Source organism: Euprymna scolopes, chromosome 46 (genome assembly GCF_053919585.1).
Source record: "Euprymna scolopes isolate OS-2025 chromosome 46, ASM5391958v1, whole genome shotgun sequence".
Lineage (NCBI taxonomy): Eukaryota > Metazoa > Mollusca > Cephalopoda > Sepiida > Sepiolidae > Euprymna > Euprymna scolopes.
The window spans coordinates 19,069,219-19,095,625 of NC_136527.1; the positions used below are offsets into that span (position 1 = coordinate 19,069,219).

General features: G+C 37.3%; 1 protein-coding gene across 2 annotated transcripts in view; it reads right to left on the bottom strand.

Moving 5' to 3' along the window:
• LOC145270496 (MAP kinase-activated protein kinase 5-like) overlaps positions 1 to 26,407 on the bottom strand; it is a 163,836-nt gene that overhangs the window by 117,392 nt on the left and 20,037 nt on the right. For both annotated transcript variants that reach the window (XM_080126156.1, XM_080126155.1), the window contains exons 3-6: positions 24,413 to 24,586; positions 10,370 to 10,478; positions 6,155 to 6,244; positions 2,484 to 2,579 (exon numbers count right to left, since the gene is read on the bottom strand). In XM_080126156.1, coding sequence (XP_079982282.1) covers positions 2,484 to 2,579; positions 6,155 to 6,244; positions 10,370 to 10,478; positions 24,413 to 24,528 — 411 coding nt within the window. In that variant the 5' untranslated portion in view covers positions 24,529 to 24,586. The remainder of the gene's footprint in view (positions 1 to 2,483; positions 2,580 to 6,154; positions 6,245 to 10,369; positions 10,479 to 24,412; positions 24,587 to 26,407) is intronic.

A 26,407-nucleotide genomic window follows, 5' to 3' on the forward strand; every position in this document is an offset into this window, starting at 1 on the left:
AGACAGACCTCTCTTCTATCTCGTGTGACTATTTACTGAACTCTCATTAGCAAACATGTGTTTGTACTATGAACATTTTCAGGATTGAAAGTAACCTTTTATATTCTCTCTTGCATAAAAATGTCAGTCAGTAGAGAGAAATTGGCAAGCATCAAAGACAGACCTCTCTTTTCTCTCGTGTGACTATTTACTGAACTCTCATTACCAAACATGTGTTTGTACTATGAACATTTTCAGGATTGAAAGTAACCTTTTATATTCTCTCTTGCATAAAAATGTCAGTCAGTAGAGAGAAATTGGCAAGCATCAAAGACAGACCTCTCTTCTCTCTCGTGTGACTATTTACTGAACTCTCATTACCAAACATGTGTTTGTACTATGAACATTTTCAGGATTGAAAGTAACCTTTTATATTCTCTCTTGCATAAAAATGTCAGTCAGTAGAGAGAAATTGGCAAGCATCAAAGACAGACCTCTCTTCTCTCTCGTGTGACTATTTACTGAACTCTCATTACCAAACATGTGTTTGTACTATGAACATTTTCAGGATTGAAAGTAACCTTTTATATTCTCTCTTGCATAAAAATGTCAGTCAGTAGAGAGAAATTGGCAAGCATCAAAGACAGACCTCTCTTCTCTCTCGTGTGACTATTTACTGAACTTTCATTACTAAACATATGTTTGTACTATGAACATTTTCAGGATTGAAAGTAACCTTTTATATTCTCTCTTGCATAAAATTGTCAGTCAGTAGAGAGAAATTGGCAAGCATCAAAGACAGACCTCTCTTCTCTCTATTGTGACTATTTGCCGAACTTTCATTACTAAACATGTGTTTGTACTATGAACATTTTCAGGATTGAAAGTATCTTTTATATTTCATATCTCTTATATAAAAATGTTTTTTATAAAGTTCCGTGTTGTTTTTTTTTTCTTCAATTTTCCATTCAAAAAACTGTTTATATTTTAGTTAGCACTTACTAACTGGTGACCCTTCTATTCTCTCAATATTTTATTTGTTCCAATTTTATTATGCAGGTATTCCTAAAGACACTATCATCATCCAAAAATGTCTCTTCCAAGGCCATGGACCATATCACAATACATTTCAAAAATAAAAATCTATTTTCTCTCATGAATCAATACATCCACCCTGTTGAGTGATATTTTTTTTTTTTTTTTACACAGTGATCACCACTTATCAAGGCCCGGAAGCCACTCAGGGATAAGGGTTATTGCAAGCACATTTATGTTAGTGTGGAGATTTGTTTACTTAAGGAGGCGGTTCATTAGGAATTTGTTAACATTGGACTTGAAGACATCCAAGTTGTAGTCCGGAGGGAAGCAGGCAGACGAAACAGAGTTCCACAGGCATGCAGTTCTAAGAAAGAAGCTTTGTTCATGGAATCCGCTTTTTGATTTAGGCACAGATATAGAGTGGGGGAAATTTTTCACAGTGGATTCAGCTAGACGGGTGTTTTTCGTGAAAGATTGGCGAGGGGGGACCAGAGATTGGAGTTCAGACGAGCATCTGCCATGGAAATAACAATAAAACAAGGACAGGCTCGCAACGTCTCTTCTGTGGGAGAGAGGTTGCAGGGTAGAGAAAAGGGCATCCCCCACTAAACCACAAAGTCTATTTTGTACTCTGTCAAGGCAGGATAGGCTGTTTTTAGCAGCTCCTGCCCAGATATGGCAACAGTATTCCATCCTTGGACGTACTTGGCTTTTATATAGATAGAGAATTGCATCAGTAGTGAGATATCTTCTGGAGCGGTAGAAGGATCCCACCATCTTTCCAGCGACCTTGGCAACAGACTTGATGTACATGTTCCATTTCAGATCAGGAGTAAAGGTCAAACCCAGAAGCTTGTCAAAACACTGAGCCTCACCCAGACGAGAGCCATCCATCACAGCTGGGGATCAGAGCGTTGATGATGCAAGGATAGGAGTTTGGTTTTGGATGCATTAAAGGAAACCAGCCACATCTTCCCCCACTGAACCACGCGCTCGAGATCAGAGGAGAGAGAATCAGAGAGAACTTTTTCATTTACAGCCTTTGATGTGTTGCCGTAGATGGTTGTGTCATCAGCATAGATGTCAACGAATGATTTAAGTATGTGTTTAGGGAGGTCATTGATGTAGATCAGGAAGAGAGTTGGGCCCAGGATTGACCCCTGAGGGTCTCCAGCATTTATATTGCAGGCCTCCGATTTTTGTCCATCTACCACTACTCTTATGAGCCTATCGGAGAGAAATGATTTAATGATTGAGAAAACATTTCCAGTTATACCGTAGCTGGAAATGGCCACATGCTGAAAGGGATCATGTCACAGTATATTTCTTTTAATCATTTTTTTAAATAATCAATTTGTTAAAAAAAAAAAAAAAGAAAATTGGAGGTCAATTAGTGACAACAGCTTAGCATGGGACCCCTCACTAACTATTGATGCAAATACGAGGGTCATATAGTGCGTACTCACCTGAGGAGATACATAATAAGGGGTAAAGTGAGGAGTCATCAGTTTTCCGTTATCGAATTTAGCAAATCCAAAGTCAGTCAGTTTCACCAGTGCATCCTGAGAAAATAAAAACAATTTTTTTTCTTTTTATTACATACTAGCGGGGGTACCCGGTGTTGCCCGGGTGCTCCGATGTGTGTGTGCTTTTAAATCAAAAAGAAACATGGTGGGGGGGGGATGTCAAAAAAAGTTTTGGTAGGTAGGTAGGATCGAACCCGAAGTCCCGAGGCGAAGTTGGAAAATAAAATGTGAAAAAAACATGACACGTTAACTGCTCGGGCAGCAAGAACGATTTACTGAAAGACGTTTGAATTTATTTAAGTAGGAAGAGAATTGACAGGTGTGTGCACTTAATGAGGTAAAATAGATGTCGCAGTTAATAATTTCTGCGGGACAGTTTTTAATGAGGTAAAAAATCCGGTTTATTTATTTTTAATTTTTAGCCAACTTTGGGGAAAACCAGCTCCCCCGTTTATTAGGGGAGTGTCTAGATGAAAGCAATTGTCTGATATGACAGTGAAAACCCGGCATTGACCAAACGTTTACATCACTTTCCGGAAACCATCCGGCTGTTGGCTGGGAAACTGCCGATTTGAATCCGGTTTCGCTTTTTATACTGAAAAGCGAAAGAAAGACGCGGCGATCTAAAATTCTGGAAAAAATAGCGTGTGAAATTCGGGCAAATCAAATACGCATGCGATCCTCGTTCGTAACTCGTAGATATTATCATTTAGACAGCATATGAAAAGTTTTAAGAAGGAGCGACCCCACCGAACACCCCCACCTAAAAAAAGCCTTTTGTGGACATACACAAAAAGCGAACATACATACACACACACATATACACACATTTTCGCTTTTATATATATAAATAAAATAGAATCATATTTACTGTAGCTAAAAAAGTATCCATTTGTTTTATTTTTTTTTTTTTTATTACATTTTCACCCCAAACAAGGCACATTGCCACTTTGGTGTAAGGGACTACTATCAGGGGCAGCAACTACTGGGGCACTATGTTGGGATTTGGGCAGCAAGATGTTGGTTCACGTTGCACTTGAACTTCTGCATGTCAGTACAGTTAGGGAAGCAGGAACCTGGAATGGAATTCCAGAGTCTAGCGGTTCTGGGGAAGAAACTACTGAAGTAGAAAGATCTTTTACATCTAGGGATCTCTACAGTGTAGGGGTGGGATTTAGCTGCTTGTCAGGATTGTTGGGGGTGTCTACGTCGTGGGGGCACAGGTGTCTGCAGTTCGTCAGAGCATTCGCCATTAAGATACTTGTAGAACAGGCAGAGGGATGCAACATTTCATCGATGGGACAGAGGCTGAAGCTTAGATGCCAGTTCAGGGCCTATCAGATTGGCGACTCTTTTTTGAACCTTGTCTAGGAGCGAGAGACTAGTAGCAGATGCACCAGCCCAAATATGACAACAATACTCCATACATGGGCGAATGGTGGCCTTATAGAGGTACAGGATACTTTCAGGTGTCAGTAGTTTTCTAGCACGGTAGAGAGCTTACCTTTTTCGCAGCGGCAATGTTTTCAATATAATTGTTCCAACTCATGTTTCCTGTGAACATTAGGCCAAGCAGTTTGAAAGATGTACTCTCAAACAGGGAGTCACTGGCCATTGCTATTGGTGGCAGAGAAGGTTTCTTGTAATTATTGAAGGAAACCAGTTTAGTCTTGGTAGCATTGAATGTGACCATCCATTTATATTAAATTTTGTATGAAGAGTTTTAGTATTATATAGAGAAAATTATAAACAACACAGCTTCTTTCTTAGAGCAGCACGCCAGTGGAACTCTGTTCCGTCTGCCTGTTTCCCACCTGACTACAACTTGGATGTCTTCAAATCCAACGTAAACAAATTCCTGATGAACCGCCCCCCTTTAAGTAGACATTTTATGAAATCTCAACACTAACGTACAACGTACTGTACATGCAATTAACCCTTATCCCTGAGTGGCTATTTTTTTTAAATTGCAATTTCAACCCACACAAGACAGTACAACTTTGATGTAGGGGACTACTATCAGGAACATAAATTGAAACAATACTATGTAGGGAGTTGAACAGCAAGATGTCTATTCACATTACACTTGAACTTCCATTCCAAGTGATAATGTGCCTCGTTTGGGGGTGAAAAAGTCTTTTAAAAAAAATCAAATTCTCATCCGACGTTGCTCCCAACACTGAACACATTACGATTTTAATGCAGTTCTGAATTTTGGAGATGAAGTTTGAATGTTTGTATTGTTTCAATTGTTTGGACAATTATAGAAGATGGAGGAATAGTCCAATAGTCCGAAGAGTCCAAATGATACGGATGTGATATTTTTTCGATTGTTCGGACAATTATAGAAGATGGAGGAATAGTCCAATAGTTCGAAGAGTCCAAATGATACGGATGTGATATTTTTTCGATTGTTTGGACAATTATAGAAAATGGAGGAATAGTCCAATAGTCCGAAGAGTCCAAATGATACGGATGTGATATTTTTTTGATTGTTTGGACAATTATAGAAGATGGAGGAATAGTCCAATAGTCCGAAGAGTCCAAATGATACGGATGTGATATTTTTTTGATTGTTTGGACAATTATAGAAGATGGAGGAATAGTCCAATAGTCCGAAGAGTCCAAATGATACAGATGTGATATTTTTTTGATTGTTTGGACAATTATAGAAGATGGAGGAATAGTCCAATAGTCCGAAGAGTCCAAATGATACGGATGTGATATTTTTTTGATTGTTCGGACAATTATAGAAGATGGAGGAATAGTCCAATAGTTCGAAGAGTCCAAATGATACGGATGTGATATTTTTTTGATTGTTCGGACAATTATAGAAGATGGAGGAATAGTCCAATAGTCCGAAGAGTCCAAATGATACGGATGTGATATTTTTTCGATTGTTCGGACAATTATAGAAGATGGAGGAATAGTCCAATAGTTCGAAGAGTCCAAATGATACGGATGTGATATTTTTTCGATTGTTTGGACAATTATAGAAAATGGAGGAATAGTCCAATAGTCCGAAGAGTCCAAATGATACAGATGTGATATTTTTTTGATTGTTTGGACAATTATAGAAGATGGAGGAATAGTCCAATAGTTTGAAGAGTCCAAATGATACGGATGTGATATCTTTTCGATTGTTTGGACAATTATAGAAGATGGAGGAATAGAAAACTCAAGGAAGCAGCACATATGATGATTCGAAACAACATTCGAAGCCGTCCCATGAATTGAATTTAACACATTTAGAGCCCATTAATTACAAATTTTTATGGGGAAAATAATAGAAAATAACAAAAAAATTTCACCCAAACCAAGGGAGATAATCCCCTCAAAAAAAAACTTTTTCTTAGAGTCGCCTCCCTTGCACTGTGTTTTCTATAAAAAAAAAAAAAACGAAAACACACGTAAACTGTCTATTCACGGTTTCGTAAAACATTTTCTTACTAATATTGACATTTAGTATAAGGATTCAGTTAAACATTGAATTATAGAAAAGTCTTCAAAAATAACCTAGTGACCCCTAAAAATTGACCTTTTACTAATTAATGCTATTGTCTGATAGTTGGAATAGAATTTAAAATAAACAAAAAAAATGCCATAATTACCTCACAATTGTCTTTGAGAAGAAGGTTTTCCGGTTTCAAATCCCTGTGTGCAATGTTTAGACGGTGACATCTTTTGATGGCAGAGGCAATCTTGTTAAAAAAAAAAAAAATCAAACAAAAACAAGTTGATCAATAAGAAAAATGGAATTGTTGCAAAATGCAGACATTAAAAAAAAAATTAAGCCATTCACAGGCAACATAAATTGAAACAAATACATTGAGGACACTGCCAAGGCTGCTGCAAAGAAGGTGGGCTCCCTCTACCTCGCTAGAAAATTACCCACAAAGCCAACATTTAATTCTATGTTACAAACCGAGTTATCTCCCTTAATTTTAATTAAGGGTCCGGCATCTTTAAATATACCATCAGAACATAATTGTAGATGATTTTTTTTCTTTTTTGTTCTTAAAACTATATCTTTTTTTTTTTTTTTTTTTTTTTTTTTAACAAGCACAGTGTCTTACATTTATTAAAACAAAAACTACATCTTAATAATTTGTGTGATTTGTGTGATGTCTTTCAGCGGTCAGAGCCCTCCAAGGTCACTGCAGCAAGCGGCCTCCAGTTGGGACGGTGTAGGCGGCGTCGAATCAATAGACCGCTGCACCGTTTCGCTGTCCCTCTTTACACAGACAAGCATGTGGCGTAAGCTATTGGATTCACTGCGTCTCATAGCGGTATAACCGGGGATCTGAGGTTCGTCTGGTACAGACTTCAGCCAGGTATCCAGCGCCGACTTGAACGATTCTGTTTTGCAGTTCGTGATCTCTCTGATGTTACGTGGCAGGCAATTGAAGAGCGTAGGGCCCCGGGAATTTAAACTCGATTCCCTGAGCCATCGGATCCAGTTGTCCCTGGTACTGGTTAGGGGTGGTACCACACACCTTCTGCCATGTTTTGAGATATGGTGCTGTACATATACTGGATCATTTTTCATAATTTTTGGAATTTGCACTAAGTTCGACATGATACCCAAGTACATAATGTTTTCACCTGAAATGCGTTGGTTTATCAATTATCTGCACAAACACCTAATTCTCTTAATTTCGAAATAATTGAGTTTTGTGGCTGACATTAAAGAAAATAACATCCTGAGAGAAACTATTATAAAATTAACTGATTTTCTGTTCTGTAAATAAAATATAGATTAAATGAAATGGGTGAGCATGTAGAATAAAACTAAAAGTTTGCCCATGCAGGGAGTATGGATGCCGCATATGGGCTGGTGCATCTATGGCCAGTCTCTTCCTCTTAAACAGGGTCCAAAAATGAGTCTCAAATCTAATAGGTCACACACTATCGACCAAACTTCAACCTCTGTCCCATCACTGCAGTATTGCATTCCTGTGCTTATTTTACAAGTACTCATAAAACTTGTTCTCAACGTACATACTCCCAATCAACTAAGAGTGAGACACTAATGGCGGATGAGTGTGTGTGTGTGTGTGTGTGTGTGTGTGTGTGTGTGTGTGTGTGTGTGTGTGTGTGTGTGTGTGTGTGTGTGAAGCCGCATTGACCCTATTTGGACTTAATCGGCTTCCTTTGAAGGAGGAAGTTCCATGGGAGTATAAAATTCATAAGCAGTCTCCAGTCGCATGTATATCCCCGTTAGGGGAGATGATGACGTTAGGTTTTTGTAACTCTAGCAGGGAGATGTCGACGTCCTCCTACAGTAAGGACCGGGCTCAACATTACTTAACTTCTGTGATCTGACAGGAACCGGTGTGTCAACCTGATTATGCCAAATATAATGTGCATATATATATATATATACTAGCAAAAGTACCCGTCGTTGACTGGGTTCAAAAACAGCCTACAGAAAATGGACTCTGATTTATGAAAGTATGATAGGTTATGAAAACGAAGGGTTGTAAAGAGATAGCTTTGAATTTGGGGCTATCAGAACCGAAGCAAAATATGATGAAAGTAAAAATAAAATAGATAAACCCCATCATTTATTATACCATACCTGTTCACACTGAAACACTTATCACAATATTCTCTGAATCTATATTAAAAGACCTTGTTAAACTTTGTGACATATTTCCATTCTATGGAGGTTAGGTGCGAACGAACACACCATAATTTTATTATACCATATTTTTTCAAACTGAAACATAATTATCAAAGTATACTTACGCAGATAGATATGAAAAGTCTTTATTAAAGTTTGTGTCTATTTCCATTCTATGGAGGGCAGGCGCGAACGCAGATCCCACAATTTTATTATACCATCCCTATTTAAATTAAAACATACTTATCAAAGTATTATTATGTACATCTATATCAAAAACACTTGTAAACGTTTTTTTTAATTTTTTAATTTTTTATTTCCATACTTTGTGGACCAGGTGCGAACGCAGACCCCACAATTTTAATGAACCACCTTTCTGCCAGATCAAACATACCCATTCCTGTGTCTCGATACATGTTCTATCATTATATGTAATCAGTTTTTTAAAATAGTCAACCATATAGGAGCCTATTCGTGACCAGATACACACACACGCACACATTCAGCTTTATATTATAGATATATATATATATATGCACATATTCATACATTATATCTGGCATAATCACATTGACACACCGGTTCCTGTCAGATCCTTTATGGCAAGCTTGCCGAGGGAAGACATCTGGCTCGCTTAGGTTCGGAGGCGGGGGGGGGGGCTATGATTCAGTTTATTGATTTTTAGTTTTTATTTTGTTGTTAATTGTTTGGAGGGGGTTAGTTAGCGGTCGCGGGCATGGGTACACACATGCGCACGTACTCACATATATACTTAAAAGAAACGGTCACATGTACACATACATCCCCGCCCTGGCGTGCAACACATGTGCGCCTGCATGCGTAGACACCCGCGTTGCTCTCGCTTACGTCAAATTTTTTTTAAGGTGCTATATACATCATATATATGATCATATACAGCGGCCAAGTAGCTGAAACAATAATGTAACTTAACAGAAAGATACGGTAATAAAAAATAAAATGTGTGTATATATATATATATATGTATATATATATATATATATGGTAGATGCACCATCCCAGATGTGACAACAACACTGCATGCAAGGTCGAATGAGAAAGGCCACCTTTGCAGCAGGCTTGGCAATGACCTCAATATATTTGTAGTTCGTCGGAGCATCTACCATAAAAATACTTGCAACATTTTGTCAATGCATTTGGTTTTGGTTTTCTTCCATAGAATTTGGAGATAAGAATTTTTCAAGAAACATTTTTTTTCTTCGTTTTGTTAATTTTGCAAATGTTTGTTAAATGTGTCATGGTAGTTTGATAAAACAAATTCAAATGTGTGTTTGTTTTATTTTATTGTATGAGAATATTTTTGGTGTTTGTTATTTATCTATACACGAGACTTGAATCTAATCTGGATATTGTATACAGATGATCATACAATATTAGATACACATTATTATACAATACTGTACGCATTTATAATACATTATTATACAATATCATATACATTATTATACAACACTGTATGCAATGAAGCTTAGATGATAGTTTAATTTAAAGGGGAACCTATACCTCTATAAGGCCACCATTCGCCCATGTATGGAGTACTGTTGTCATATTTGGGCTGGTGCATCTACCACTAGTCTCTCGCTCCTAGATAAGGTTCAAAAGAGAGTCGCCAACCTGATAGGTCCTGAACTGTCATCTAAGCTTCAGCCTCTGTCCCATCGACGAAATGTTGCATCCCTCTGCCTGTTATACAAGTACTTTAACGGTGAATGCTCCGACAAACTGCAAACACTTGTACCCCCTTGACGTAAATACCCCGACAAACCCGATAAGCAGCAAAATCCCACCCCTTCACAGTTGAGATCCCTAGATGTAAGAGAGCTTTCTACTCCAGAAGTTTCTTCCCCAGAACCGCTGGACTTTGGAATTCCCTTCCGGGTTCCTGCTTCCCCAACTGTTCTGACATGCAGAAGTTCAAGTGTAACGTGAACCGACATCTTGCTGCCCAACTCCCCACATAATATCTCTGTAACTTATGTCCCTGATAGTAGCCGCCTACATCAAAGTGGCAATGTACCTTGTTTTGGGGTGAAAATGTAATTTTAAAAAGAAAAAATATATTATTTTGGTGTTCAAACAAACATCTGGAACGCATTATGGTCGAGTACTGAGGTACGACTGCATTTCCATTTGGAAGGGCGACAATGCAATTTCCACAAACCTGTTTCATATAAAAGGTGGCCCTCTTTTCTGTAAAACACCGTTCTTTGCTGATCCGATCAAACAACTCTCCGCCCTCCATCAATTCCAAGATCATCAACAAGCGCGGTCTGTGAACAGAGAGAAAGAAATATTAGCATAAAAATATATTTATAGCAAGTAAGCTATAAAGAAATGTTTGTGTTTCATTCTCGAGGGAGATCCAGGGGCTAATTGCACAGATTTACATTTCAGGATTGTTTTATTGTGAACAATCTATCCATAATCCTATAATTTTTTTTTTTGTGTATTGATATTCATATTATAACGTTGACAGCATTCCCACAGGCTATCCATACTCCTATAAATTTTTATTCATATTATAACGTTGTCGGTACCTGCAGCATTCCCACCATTACAACAACACCGGGTACCGGGCGTCCTTAACCTCGTTGGATTCCACCCGATGTGGCAGGTGTTCTTTGATCGTACCTTGTCTCGTTACAAGTTAGCCTGTTAATCGTCCTTACCCACTGTGTTTTCATGGAGAGGCGTTTTTCCTCCTGATCGAATTGTCTTTCTTTCCATATGTAGGTAGTCTCCGGGTACATCAATCACTCCGCTGATCCTTGCGGCTTGCTGCAAAATCAAGAGTCCTCACCACAACAAACAGAACTCCGGGTTATAACAGTAACAAACTGTTTATTGTTTTCATTATTTCATAACAACTATTGTCTAATTTGAGGTGACTGACTATAGCAGTGAATGATGTAAGACCAGACCAGTAAAGTCACAGAGTTCCCATTAACATAGGCTAGTTCCCATCATAACATCAGGCCCTGAAGGGCTCCCAAACTTTACCACGGGGCCCATGACGCAGTGGATAGAGACGTTGAATCTCTACGATCCATGTGAGAATTGTCTGAAGATAGCGGTTTCAATACTACTCAACGCCGGCTAGAGGCTTACTTGTCCAAAAACGTTGTGAGATGACAACAACTATGGATGGCAGTAATTGCTGAGAATGCAGTGAGGAAATCCGGAGTTCGTATCACGTCACGGTTACCACTTGACTAAGGCCAAAGAAATAGTTGGTCGAAACGTCGTGAAATAACAGCTAAAGAATTATGAGGACAATAGTCCGCAAATAATAAATTAATCAATAGGAAGACTTATAAACTCAAATAATTTTATAACTTTAAACTTAATTCAAATATAACGTTTAAATCTCATTTATTACGCACACGCACACGCACACGCACACAGTCACTGGAAGATATGTAAGAAACTCAACATTCAGTGTAGTAAAAACTCCTGGGAACATATACCCGAAAGAACAGTTGGGAATGACAACTACACTATTCACTATGACTACATAATCCCTACTGCTACATATCTTGAAAACGCAGCTGTTAAACCAGATATAGTGATTTGGGACAGAGCAAACAAAAAAGCGACCGTAATAGAGGTTAGTGTACCCAATGATACAGGGCTTAACAGAGTTGAGAGGGAAAAGATAACAAAGTATCAAGGACTTATGTATGATATGAAACGAAATTGGAAATTAAAAGACGTTTCAATTATACCAGTCATCATAGGAGCAACTGGGCTTATGAAAAAGAACTTTAAAAAGTACATAGCAAGCATACCCGGTGAACCAAGTGCAAGTGAAATACAAACGATTGCACTGAAAGGAACGGCTAGAATCCTGAAAAGATCTCTTGGTTGGACTCACTAAAATAGGGGTAAATGTCAGATATCTGGTTGGATGTCCCATCCCCTAGAAGAAAAAGTTTAAGAAAAATGAAAAAAAAAGACAAATACACACATAAGTACACACACATACATATATGCATATATACATACTTTTAACGTTCGGTTTGCTGGCTATGACTCTTCTCCGTTTAGAATTCCTTTTTCTAAATCCAACCCCTTTTCCCCACCTCTCCTTCAGAGAGTGGTTACAAACACCTTTCTTTCTCTTAGAGCTTATCTCTCCCAAACCTCAACCCCCATTTACACTGAGATGTTTCTACTTATTACCAAATTAGGAGTGCTTAGTCATTCCAAGTCGAACAATGCCTGGCGGCGCCCCCTACTCTTGATCCCCATTCTTCATCTCACTCAACAGAGATTTTAAAAACAACCTTTCTGTTGTTAACAGATATATAAAAGCAATAAGATAAGAACAATTATCATTTGTTTTTTCTCTTTCTGACAAAATCCAAAAGACATTTCTATTTAAATAACATCAAACCATCATCAGAATTCAGCCGTGCGAATTTCTCTGAATTCGTGTCGACTAGCAAGGTCACTCGGCATCGCCCGGTCCCCATCGGGTCACAATATTAAAAACACTCTTTTTTTCTATTTATTTAAAAAGAAAATACAATTTTCTTATATATGGGTTGTGGAATTGCATTCACTAGCAAAAGATCTAGCTAATTTGCATATTCTTTTAAACATTCATTTTAATTAATTCCCTATTAGTTTTTTTTTTCGGTTTTCTTACGAGATGATCATCTTTAGTTAACTATTACGTGTAATTATATTCATGCAGATATTCTACATGATTTATACTTGCGTAATACTTACGTAAAAAGCTTATAGTAAACACAAGGCTCTTTCTATATATATTTATGTATGCGTATATATGTATTTTTTTTAATTTTGCTTACCAGTTTTTCGTCTACTTAACATATAGAGTATTCAAACCCATGTGAAACTTTATATTTGCGTTTTAGCCAAGGTAATTGGTGCAAAAGTGTGAACATTAAAAAAAATGAAATTTGCCAGGTGGTTGAACGATGGCATTACGAATATGCATGCATAACGTAATAGCTATTGGTTCATGTTTAAATTATTAGCCTTGCAGCAAACATGTCTTCATAGCTCAGGCATTAACGTCAAAGGAAAAAGTAAATCGTAAGCTAAATGTTTTGGTTTCGATTCTCTGTGGTGGCGCAAGAGCCATTTTTTAAAAACTTTTTAAATCATTACTATATACTGGTTCCAATCTATATAATTATAACATACTGACCCAACGGGTCACGGGTAGTCCAGTATAATAATAAATAAGAAATCTATATTCAAGCGTATTTTATGACTGGAAAATGCCGAGCTGCCTGCTCTGTTTGTTAAATATACATCCACTGTTATATTTATATAGATTACTAGCATTTCAGCCCGGCGTTGCCCGGGTGTTTGGAGGTGTGTGCTGAGCAAAAAAAAAAAACGGTCAATTTTTTTAAAATTTGACCCCTATTATGACCCCTTAAAACTTATTGTTTTGGGCTCAAATCAAGTTATTAAGTTAGATCCATGTCCATGGAACCTATATCTAAAATTTCAAGTGTTTAGACTCCAAATTGTCGGAGGAGTTTGGTAGAGTTCTCAAAGGTTAAATGGTTGAACTTTGACCCCTTTACAGTCAAATTTTTGGCCGAAAACCAATCACATCGATTTTCCCAAATCTCAGTACCCTGTGTATCAAATTTCGAGTCTGTAGATTGAAAATTGACAAAGTTATTGCGAAGGAAAATGTACACAGACACACAGACATGTTCACTTTTATATAGATGTGAAGAAAATAAATCTAAAAAAAAAAATGAATCCTTTTTTTTCCTAGACGGCCATCTTTGGAGAAATATTAGAGAATGAAATGAAGTATTGTGCACATTTTTTTTTCAACACAATAAAATTAAATTAGTGTTGTTGTAACCTCTTTTAATCAGGTATTTATCTGGCTGAATCACATTTAATATCGGGACAATATACTAACTGTATTCAACAATTAACAATAAATAAATAAATAAAATAAAATATAGAATAAAAATAAAATAAGAAAATCAAAATAATAAAAAATATAATAAATTTATAACTTAAAATATTGCAGCATTAAGAATTTTTTTAAAATTCAATTTATAACATTATATAAAAAATTCTTAAAGCTGCAATATTTTAAGTTATAAATTTATTATATTTTTTTTACTAGAATATCTTGTCCTTTTCTTTTCCAGTTTTAACAACTAGTCCTTTACTTTTCCATGTTTAAGCTTAACCATATTACTTTTTATGCTCACATTTTTCTATTGTAATAACATTATATAATCAATTCTTAATATTGCAATATTTTAAGTTATAAATTTATTATATTTTTTACTAGAATATCTTGTCTTTTTCTTTTCCAGTTTTAACAACTAGTCCTTTACTTTTCCATGTTTAAGCTTAACCATATTACTTTTCATGCTCGTATTTTTCTATTGTAATAACATTATATAAAAAATTCTTAATGCTGCAATATTTTAGGTTATAAATTTATTATATTTTTTACTAGAATAGCTTGTCCTTTTCTTTTCCAGTTTTAACTAGTTCTTTACTTTTCCATGTTTAAGCTTAACCATATTATTTTTCATGCTTGCATTTTTCTATTGTAATAACACTGTATTATCAATTCTTAATGCTACAATAATTTATTGTCTTTAATTTATTGTCTTTAATTTATTGTCTTTTACTTTTCCATTTTTCTATTGTAATATATATATATATGTTATAGAATGAATCAAGAGAGAGAGAGAGGGGGGAGGAGTGTGAGTTATAGTGTAGACACGTTGACCGGAAGTCAAGATCAGCTGATCGGATTGCGTGTGAGTCATGTGATCAGGTTAGCTGAATTGGGGAGATTTGGTTGGGACTCTGAAGAGAGCGGACGGCTTTGCCGTTGTCTCCTCCCCTTTGCTGAGGGGCGGGGGACGAACGCTGACGTGGTAGAAATAAGACCTAGAAGAAGAAACCACAGGCCAAATTCACTTTCTATTCTTCTACAATCGATCTGGAATGTGAATAAAAAACTATAGAACCAATTTCTTGTCTTGGAGTGAAATAAATCTTCGTTCCCAAAAACAGGTACCAGTCTTCCTCCCAGACGAGATGTTCCAGATCAACCAACGAGACGCAGAAGGTATGTTGAAACGACATTAACTCTGATAAGATAATTAAACACTCAATCCTTTATGATACGATGACGTAACATATATATATATATATATATATATATATATCTGATCTTAAATGGAACACATACATCAAGTCTGTGGCTAAGGTCGCTGGGAAAATGGTGCGATCCTTCTACTGCTCCAGAAGATATCTAACTAATGATGCAATTCTCTATCTATATGAGCCAAGTACATCCTAAGATGGAGTACTGCTGCCACATCTGGGTGGGGGCTGCAAAAAACAGCCTATCCTGCCTTGACGGAGTACAAAATAGGCTCCGTGGCTTGGTGGGGGATGCCCTTTTCTCTACCCTGCAACCTCTTTCCCACAGAAGAGACTTAGCGAGCCTGTCATTGTTCTATCGTTATTTCCATGGCAGGTGCTCGTCTGAGCTCCACTCTCTGGTCCCCCCTCGCCAATCTTTCTCAAAAAACACTCGACTAGCTGAAACCACCGTCAATAATTTTCCCCACTCCCTATCTGTGCCTAAATAAAAACGTAGATACCATGAACAAAGCCTGTGGAACTCTGTTCCGCTTGCCTGTTTCCCTCCTGACTTCAACCTGGATGTCTTCAAGTCCAACACAAACAAATTCCTGATGAACCGCCCCCCTAAGTAATGACACCTTATCAATTCTCCAATACTATTGCTACACTATCCCATTGATTACTGTACACACAATAATCCTTATCCCCGAGTGGCCATTGGGCCTTGATAAGTGGTGAACTCCATTTAAAAAAAAAAAATATATGGTTCATAATACTTCAGATTCTTTTGAACTTTTCAAAACTTCTCCAGTGAGGATGTCACAAACATAACACTTATTTCCAATTTGTTATGAACCAGCACGGAAGTAGTAAGGCTTAGAAAACTGTCAGTGTGCAGCATTATTAAACAGATGTGGCTCTTATTTGTCATAATAATGAAATTCGAAAATTGAATTTCACGTGAAACCAATGATATCTATTTAATTGTCATGTCACAGTAATGAAAAATGGTAAGGCGGAAAATTAATTATAAATGAAAACAGTTTTCGAAGACGATTTAATAGAAATTAAGTTTTTGCAAAATTGCCCAAAGATTTTCAGTTTTCAGAAAATATTTATCTCCCTTTTGTTGCAATTAGAACTCTTCAGTTTTTTTTTTTTTTTTTTTGTAAAACTTAATTTCCACTAACTGTCTTCGAAAACTATTTCCATTAAAAATAATGTTTCTACCTTATCGTTGTTTTTCTAATTTTTGGATCAAATAAGGAAATCGATAAGATCGATAAAATTGCCACCCTAGAAAAGACAACGTGATTCCATTTCCATTTGATGAAAACCGGTTTTCTTTTTTTGTTGCAGACCATCTACTAGTTGGTCAGTTGTGTACAAATCCCAAGAGTGATAGGAGCCTTCTATCATGTCTGGAAGTGACACAATGTTCAAGAATTGAGATCGGAGATGCGCCGCTGTACAACTCATGCTCTCTACTAATTCAAGTTATGACAACAGGACCATTGCCAGCACCCTCAAAATGCATGGCTGGATTGCCACAAGTAACAGGGACGTGCCCAAGGTGATGAAAACAAAGTTTACGGCCACAGTTATGGTTTTTGGCATGGTTTTCAAGTAGTGATGGGACGATTCTAATATTTTTCCTGATCTCGATACGCTTACAGATTCCGATTCTTTATAAATCTCTAAATACAGGGTAGAACGATGGTGAATGCTCTGACGAACTGCAGACACTTGTGCCCCCACAACGTGAGCACCCTCGACAAACCTGACAGGTTGCTAAATCACACCCCCACACTGTAGAGATCCCTAGATGTAAAAGATCTTTCTACTCCAATAGTTTCTTCCCCAGAACTGCTAGACTCTGGAATTCCATTCCAGGTCCCTGCTTCCCCAACAGTACTGACGTGCAGAAGTTCAAGTGTAACATGAACCGACATCTTGCTGCCCAATCCCTACATAGTACCCCAGTAGTTGTTGCCCCTGATAGTAGCCCCCTACACCAAAGTGGCAATTTGCCTTGTTTGGGGTGAAAATGTAAAAAAAAAAAAAAAACTGTTGCTCTAGAAAAGACAGCAGGATTCCACTTCCGTTTGATAAAAACCAGTCTTCTTTTTTGTTGCAGACCATCTACTAGTTGGTTAGTTGTGTACAAATCTCAAGTGCGATAGGAGCCTTTTATCATGTCTAAAAGTGACGCAATGTCCAATTACTGTGATGCGACAATTTAGTAGATAGGTTTTAATTGAAATTCAATATTTCGATTTCCAAATTTCCCTATTATAATAAAAAAGAACCATGAAAAATGTAATTGAAGAGGAGAGTTGTCTGCCCTTCCCTAACAAAATGAGAAGTATAGGGAGTTGTCTGCCCTTTCCTTACAAAAGGAGAATTATAGGGAGTTGTCTGCCCTTCCCTAACAAAAGGAGACTAATTATCTTCGGAAAACTATTTCCATTAATAATTAAGTTTCTACCTTATTGTTCTTTGTAATTTTTGGATATTTTCATATGACATGACAATTTATTTTTCATTAACTGCAAAGAATTTTATAAGACTTGGAAATTTACGTTGTTTATTTTGTTTTTTGTTTTTTTTTTTTGCATGACGTGATCTGTAGGTTCAAAGCCCGCACATAAATTTCTTAATGTTTTTTTTTTTTCGTTAACTGGAAAGAAGTTTATATAAAAAAAGTTTATAAAAGAAACAGCAGGTTCTCTAGAGTGCAATGTAGAATAACATATTTTTTTAACTAACTTACTTCCTCCCGGGCGATTTCACGAATTTCGATGACAACAAAAATATAAGAGTATGAAATATTTTTTTATCTTCTTTAAATCCCGGGCAACGTCGGGTCTCCCTGCTAGTGTATTTTCTATTGTTTGAAAAATCATATGAGAACAGTATTGCTATAATATATACAAGTAAATAAATAAAAAACGGTACATAGCACTGGTTTTACTTGGAATTCAATTTCACCATTATAATAAAGAAGGACCCAGAAAAATGTAATTGATGGGGAGAGTTGTCTGCCCTTTCCTAACAAAAATGAGAAGTATGTCAGACCTGAAAAGGTAACTTTCACTTCACTCTTTCTTTTTTTCTCTTGGGTTGCAGTTGATTAGATTAGGCTTGATCACTTGCTTGTTTAAAATTTGTTTAAGAAGTTGGTTATGAAAATGTGTTGTTTTTATGTGTGAAAATGTTGGTTATGTTGGGTTAATTAAAACACTTTGTTAAATTAATTATGAAGTAGATAAAGAAAAACATACTTTTCTTTCTTAAATAACTTCATAGTGGAAGTGATATCAACGATGACAAACAAAACAAATTAATTAAAAACGCAATAAACTCCTTATTGCCAACTCCTGACTTTAACTGTAATCTTCACCAACCGTTCTTCCTGTCTCTCTGTTTTCTCTTTCATTCACTTTCACAGCAGTCATTGTCCTCATACACAAATTAATGCCATATGTATATTAATAAACTGTCTAATTTTTCTTTTCTCTTTCCTTCTTTGATTCCGTCACTCGACGGGATAGCCAGAGACACTATTACTTGTGTTAGTGACATTTTGCATTATTTTTGCCAAAGTTTCCATGCATTAATTATTCAGCACATCAATAGGCATATGGGAAGTGACATTAAAAAAAAATGAAGATTTCATAATTTTTGCATATTTTCATGACTACAACATGACAATTCAGTAAATAACACTGGTTTTACTTGAAAATCAATGTTTCGATTTTCAAATTTTGCTATTATAATAAAAAAAGATTCAAGAAAAATGTAATTGAAGGGAAGAGTTGTCTGCCCTTCCCTAACAAAATGCGAAGTATGGGGAGTTGTCTGCCCTTCCCTAATAAAATGAGAAGTAGGGGAGTTGTCTGCCCTTCCCTAACAAAATGAGAAGTATGGGGAGTTGTCTGCCCTTCCCTAATAAAATGAGAAGTAGGGGAGTTGTCTGCCCTTCCCTAACAAAATGAGAAGTATGGGGAGTTCTCTGCCATTCCCTAACAAAATGAGAAGTATGGGGAGTTCTCTGCCCTTCCCTAACAAAATGAGAAGTATGGGGAGTTCTCTGCCCTTCCTTAACAAAATGAGAAGTATGGAGAGTTCTCTGCCCTTACCTAACGACATGAGAAGTATGGAGAGTTCTCTGCCCTTCCCTAACAAAATGAGAAGTATGGGGAGTTCTCTGCCCTTCCCTAACAAAATGAGAAGTATGGGGAGTTGTCTGCCCTTCCCTAACAAAATGAGAAGTATGGGGAGTTGTCTGCCCTTCCCTAACAAAATGAGAAGTATGGGGAGTTGTCTGCCCTTCCCTAACAAAATGAGAAGTATGGGGAGTTGTCTGCCCTTTCCTAACAAAATGAGAAGTATGGGGAGTTGTCTGCCCTTCCCTAACAAAATGAGAAGTATGGAGAGTTCTCTGCCCTTCCCTAACGACATGAGAAGTATGGGGAGTTGTAATTGCAGGGGAGAGTTCTCTGCCCTCCCCTAACACTGCTTTGTGCTCCCCCCTTCATTATTTTTTACAGCAGTCATTTTCCTCACACATACAAGAAAGCAGATGTTTTAATGGTTATTTCTGATTACATATAACTGAATTGAATGTAACTGAGATTTAAAATTAACTAGCGAGGGTCCCCCGCATTGCCCGGGTGTTTGGAAATGTAAAAGAAGAAAAAAACAGTGTTCGTAGGAAGGTAGGCTCGAACCTGAAGCCTTGAGGCGAAGACAGAAAAGAAAGTGGGACGCGTTACCGTGACGCTAAGTTGGTTGGTTGGTTGTTTTTTGTTTTACGGCATATCAACCTATTTGGGTTATTTAATGCCGAATCCAGTGATTTTGAAGAACAATTTTGGTCAGAGTGGACCTGGGAGCAATGGCAATTAAAAGGTGGCTCCACACTCTCCAAATCACGCAAGCGGGGGCCTCACCATCAGATATAGTTTAAGGTCATATCCAGGACCCGTGATGCTAAGAAGGCAGAGAAGTGAGAATGGTTGCAATTAAACGCCATAGAGAAATGAAATCACACGGCGAATTTTGTAACATAAAAGTCATGTAAATAAAAGAAAGGGACGACCTCGTTTTGTAAATCGAGGATATTATAATCTGGGGAGTATATAAAAAGTTGTAAGAATTAGTAACCCTCCCGAACCCCCCCCCCCCCCGAGCAACACCCCGAGGTCTCCTCCCCAAAAAAAAGCCTTTGCCGGACATACAAAAATTAAATGCACACACAAAAACACACACATTTTCGCATTTATATAATAGACTAGCGGGGGTACCCGGTGTTGCCCGGGAGTGTGTAGGGGGAGGGGGGGGTAAAGAATAAGCGAAGTAATAACCCTATAATAGGTATCAGGGAATATGAATGTATATATATCTAAAGCAATACCATAATCTTTAGAAAACAATCATTTCCGTGCACGAACGAGGCAGGGGAAACCAGGGTTGTAGAACCTGATATATCGAAATCCTTTGACAAAGTCTGGCATGAAGGGTTCCTAATGAAAATCAAATCCTACGTTATTACTAAACAAATGCTAAATATAATTAGATCCTTCTTAGACAAAAGGACTATCCAGGTTATCCTTGATTGACGTATATCCAGGCAGCATAATATTAATGTGGGAGTGCCTCACAGAGTTTATCCTTAAACCTCAATCATTTCTGATATTCATGCATGACTCCCTGATATATACAAAGAAGCAGGTGTTGCTTTGTTAAAAGAAAATCGGCACAACGGTTCGGTCACTAAAACCTATGACCTTAGTCAGGTGTAAGATCCAAAGCCTTTGACAAAGTCTGGCATGAAGGGTTCCTAATGAAAATTAAATCCTACATTATTACTGAATAAATGCTAAATATAATTAGATCCTTCTTAGACAAGGGAACCATCTAGGTTATCTCTCATTGACGTAAATCCAAACAGATAAAAATAAATGATGGAGTGCTTCACAGAGTTGATCCTTGGCCATCAATCATTCCTGATATTCATAAATGACTCCCTGATAACATTGTCTTAGATGAGTATATTTGCCGATAGTACAATATATTTCTCTCTCAACTTCCAGCATGTCTCTGCCAACTGCCTCTGCCAACAGACATTTTATTAGAAAACTGACCCCATTCCATTTGCATACATGTGCAGTGGAAGATGAGATCTCGTGAGATTCCATGAGACTATACCTTATAAATCCATGGCTGCCATCTTTAATTTCTCTCTCTCTTAGATCCCATCCGAAGGTAAGTTGTCTGACCACACGACACACACACACACAGGGGGGCTTTCCTCTTTGATTATTACATTCAACTCTACATATATTTAGATCCTTCTTAGACAAGAGGACCATCCAGGTTATCCTTGATTGACGTAAAGAATAAGTGAAGTAATAACCCGGTTTAAACTTCTTAAAAAATCTTTCATTGACGTAAATCCAAACAGCAAAATGTTAATGCAGAAGTGCCTCACGAAATTGATCCTTGGACCTCAATCATTCCTGATATTCATAAACGACTCCCTGATAACAGTGTCTTATTTTTAAAATTGTTAAAATTTTATTTTCATAATCTGTCCATATCAACTAAGTTAAATCATTTCGATTCTATGTTAGTTTCGTATCATGCTTTGTTTATTTACAAAAATATCGGCTACTTTATTTTCTGTGATATGAGAAAAGTTTTTGTTTAAAACTTATTTAATAATGAAATAAGGTTTAACATTTCTTTGTACTTAGTTCATTCTCATTCTTCGTTTAAATATATATATTTGGTTGGTTGTTTTTGTTTTACGGCATATCAACCCTTTTCAGGTTATTTAATGCGAATCCAAACATTTTGAAGAAAAAATTTTTTTAATAGAATATATTTGTTGTTTTCACGTCGGTTTCTATTCAACCCATAGTTGGGACCCTAACAGGTACTACCACTCCGGGTCAGAGTGGATCTGGGAGCAATGGTAATTAAAAGGTGGCTCCACACTCCCCAAAGCCCACAAGCTGGGGCCTCACCACTGGATATAGTTTAAGGTCATATCCAGGACCCCCATTGAGGGACTTTTACCCTCTGCAGGGGGGCAGTCGGCATATTCTAATGCCCCACCGACAGGGCCAGTCTTATTTAGTAAAAATGTTAAGTTCATCCCTTAAGACATTACTTGACTGAAGAAAATTGATTCGACCGTTTTTCAAATTGATATATGAATAACTTTCTTTCTCTCCAGATTTGTTTTGGAAGTATCACACCTTTAAATGGAACTTATAATGTTTCCAATATAAGTTGTGTCTGGTTTATTTATAGTTTCAAGTTTTGTCTTTGTTTGTTTAGAGTTCATAAATCACATCTGGGTTTCTTTTTGGCGAGATTCGATGATTTATATTTCTGCCTACAGACTCATTATTTTCTCTATTGCTTAAACTGAAAGGTTTTGATTTCTGCATAGTTGATTTCATAAACTACAACGGTACCGATAAAAAATGATGTGCGTTCCGATCATTCGAATTTACCTTTATTTTATTTGTTTTTACTTCTTTTTTATTATTTTATTCATACCTAAATATTGCTAATGAGACATAATTAGAACTGCACGCCAGTGGAACTCTCTGCCGCTTGCCTGTTTCCCACCTGACTACAACTTGGACGTCTTCAAGTCCAACATAAACAAACTCCTGACAAACCGCCCCCTTAAGTAAGACACTCTATCAAAACCCCAGATACTAATGATTACTACAATACTATCTCATTGATTACTGTACGCGCAATAACCCTTATCCCTGAGTGGCCTTCGGGCCTTGATAAGTGGTGAACCCCATGTAAAAAAAAAAAAAAAAAAGAAAAAAAAAGAGGATTGTTCGTGATCAAAGAGGCAGCTTATCTGGAGAGTGAGATTATAATATTATATATATTTGTTAATAGTACATTGAATAGATGTCAGCTCTACTACATAATAAAGTTACCTGAATTGATTTTTCAATAAAACTTTTAAAATAAACCTTTCTTATTTATTTTTCCAACTTGTATACCTCTACAAACCTTTTATTGTTTCGCCCTTAGTATCCTTTTATGTCCAAACGGCAATATTCCTTGGGTGAGGGGGGGGGTGAATAATAAGAGTAAGAAAAAAAAAAAGACTGACTTGGATTCATCGGACTAGTGTGATTTTTTTTTTTTTTTTTGCTTTTAGAGGGAAAAAAACAGTACTTCCATTGTATATCGTGAAGATGACACTCCTAGGAATAAATGTAATGTTTTGATATTAAAATCATGCTCAAGATGAGAGCAGTAGTCCAATGAATTCAAACAATACTAATAACCAATCCTTATCTAAAAATTCTGAAACGTCAAATGAAAGAAACTATTATTACTAAGCAATCAGAAACCATCATCATCATCATCAAAATCATGGACGTTAAAGTTCCTACATGACATAAAGCCATCAACTCTAATAGTTTTTTTCCCCTCGGACTGCTAGACTGTGGAATTCCCTCCCTGTTTCTTGCTTTCCAGACTATACTAATCTACTGAAGTTTAAATGTAATGTGAACAGCCATCTGATAGACACGATCACAAATAGTAGTCACTCACATTCCAAGTGACAATCCCTTTTTTTTTTTTTTTTTTTTATTTTTATTTTACACAGTGATCACCACTTATCAAGGCCCAGAAGCCACTCAGGGATAAGGGTTATTGCAAGTACATTACGTTAGTGAGGAGATTTGCTGAAGTGTTTACTTAAGGGGGCGGTTCATTAGGAATTTGTTAACATTGGACTTGAAGGCATCCAAGTTGTAGTCCGGAGGGAAGCAGGCAGACGGAACAGAGTTCCACAGGCGTGCAGTTCTAAGAAAGAAGCTTTGTTCATGGAATCCGCGTTTTGATTTAGGCACGGATATAGAGTGGGGGAAATTTTTCACAGTGGATTCGGCTAGACGGGTGTTTTTCGTGAAAGATTGCTTTGTTTGGGGTATAAAAGAGTACTCTTCTTTGTTTGGATTGATTCGAAAACCAACTACAACCATGCAATACACACGCGTTTCTGTTTTTGTGAAGAAAGTCATACCTTGGGTGGCATTCGCCTGGAAACTGAACATCATTCGCATACACGTCGTAAACGGAGACGATATGGGGGTGGCCACTGCACAGGACGTGCAAGTTGATTTCCATCCGCGTCTTCATCGTATCGGGGAGACATTTTACAGCAAAACGCTCGCCTGTCGATAACTTCTTGCATGATCTGAAATTTGTTAAACAAATAAAAAATAGTTAGAATATATTAATTTGTGTGTGTGTGTGTGTGTGTGTGTGTGAGAGAATTCCTTATAGGTTCTGAAATAGTTGACCCTATCTTTGGCAAACTTCCCACAAAGTTAATTTATATTTAACTGGCAGTGTTCTTAGATATGCTTTGTACACAAAAAATATTTAAAATTGAAAAAAATCCGATCCTAAAAATAGTCTTTCTTTCTTATTGATAAAAAGAAGAATTTTTGCAGGGGAATATTTTATGTTACACCGGTAAGGGAGATAATAAAATCTCAGCAAATCATTTCTTCTATAAAAAAAAAAAAGAAAAAACAGATTTCTTGTCATCTGGAAATATAGCCGAATGGTAAAGTCTTTGACTACAGATCGAATGATCACATGTGTTCAAACCCGGGTGTACCTCACCATTTTATTTTCATTTTTTTCTTATTAATGAGTTCAGTTTACGATAAAAGAAGAGGGACCATTTAAAATCGCTGCAAATCATTTCTTCGTTTTGATATTTTAAAACTAAACATTAATCAGAAGTGACTTTTCCAGGGCATTCATCGTCAAGCCCAAATATCAGCTGACCTGATATTTTAAACAAACAGAGACGGAATTTGATGAACGGCATTATCATTGTTAATTCTTTTGTTTTTTATTTTGCGAATTAGTCCGCTTCGCAAATTATTCCTTGTAACATCCCATAGCAGTAGAGCAACGAAACTTGGCACAGTTATTAGTCTTTCTCTACATAGGAACCACCCAGAGTTATGCATTTCTCCCATCGTTTGATGTAGCTCTGGAAACCGTTTTTGTAGAACAACCCAGGTTGGTCCTCCAACCATGACGTGACTTCAGAAATCAAGGCTGCATCATCTGGGAAATGCTTTCCTTTCAAAAACAACTTCATGGCTGGGAAGAGGTGAAAGTCAGAGGGTGCATGGCCAGGAGAGTAAGGAGGATGGGGGAGGATTTCATAACCACACGCCCGTGCTTCTGATCTGGCAACATGCAAGTTGTGGACCAGAGCGTTGTCCTGCAGGAGGAGGGTACCTTTGCTGATCTTGCCCCGCCTCTTGATTTTGATAGCTTCCCTTAATTTCCTCAAAAGTGAAACATAATAGGTTCCTGTAATTGTGGTGCCCTTTGCCAGGAAATCTGTCATCACTACTCCGTACTGGTCCCAGAAGACTGTGAGCATGACCTTGCCAGCAGAGGGCGGCACCCTTGCCTTCTTTGGAGGTGGTGAGTCCAAGTGCTTCCACTGCATTGACTGGGCTTTGGTCTCTGGATCATAGTGATGGATCCAGGTTTCATCCTGTGTAATCAGTCTTTTGAAAAATTTTGACTCATCTTCTTGGCACATTTCCAAATTCATCCTCAAGCACTCGACGCATTCTCACTTCTGGAATGGCGTGAGCAACCTGGGAATTCATTTGGCAGACACCTTATGCATATGCAAATGGTCATGAATGATAGTTTCCACATACCCTGTACTAATATTGACATCTTGGGCTATTTGGCGAATAGTAAGGCGCCGATCTTCCAAAATGGCTGCCTCAACTTGATGGACAGATGCCTTATCAATGGCAGAAGTGGGGGGGGCGACCAGGTCTGGGAGCTGTTTCCACAGACTTCCGGCCATGTTTGAATTCACGATGCCAGCGTTTTACAAGGTCATATGATGGGGCATTATCACCATGTTTCTTTCATTTCATCAAAAGTCTCCTGTTGCGTGCGTCCTTTCAAATACAAAAACCATATCACTGCTCAACATTCAACAGGCTCCATTTCACACCTGACTCAG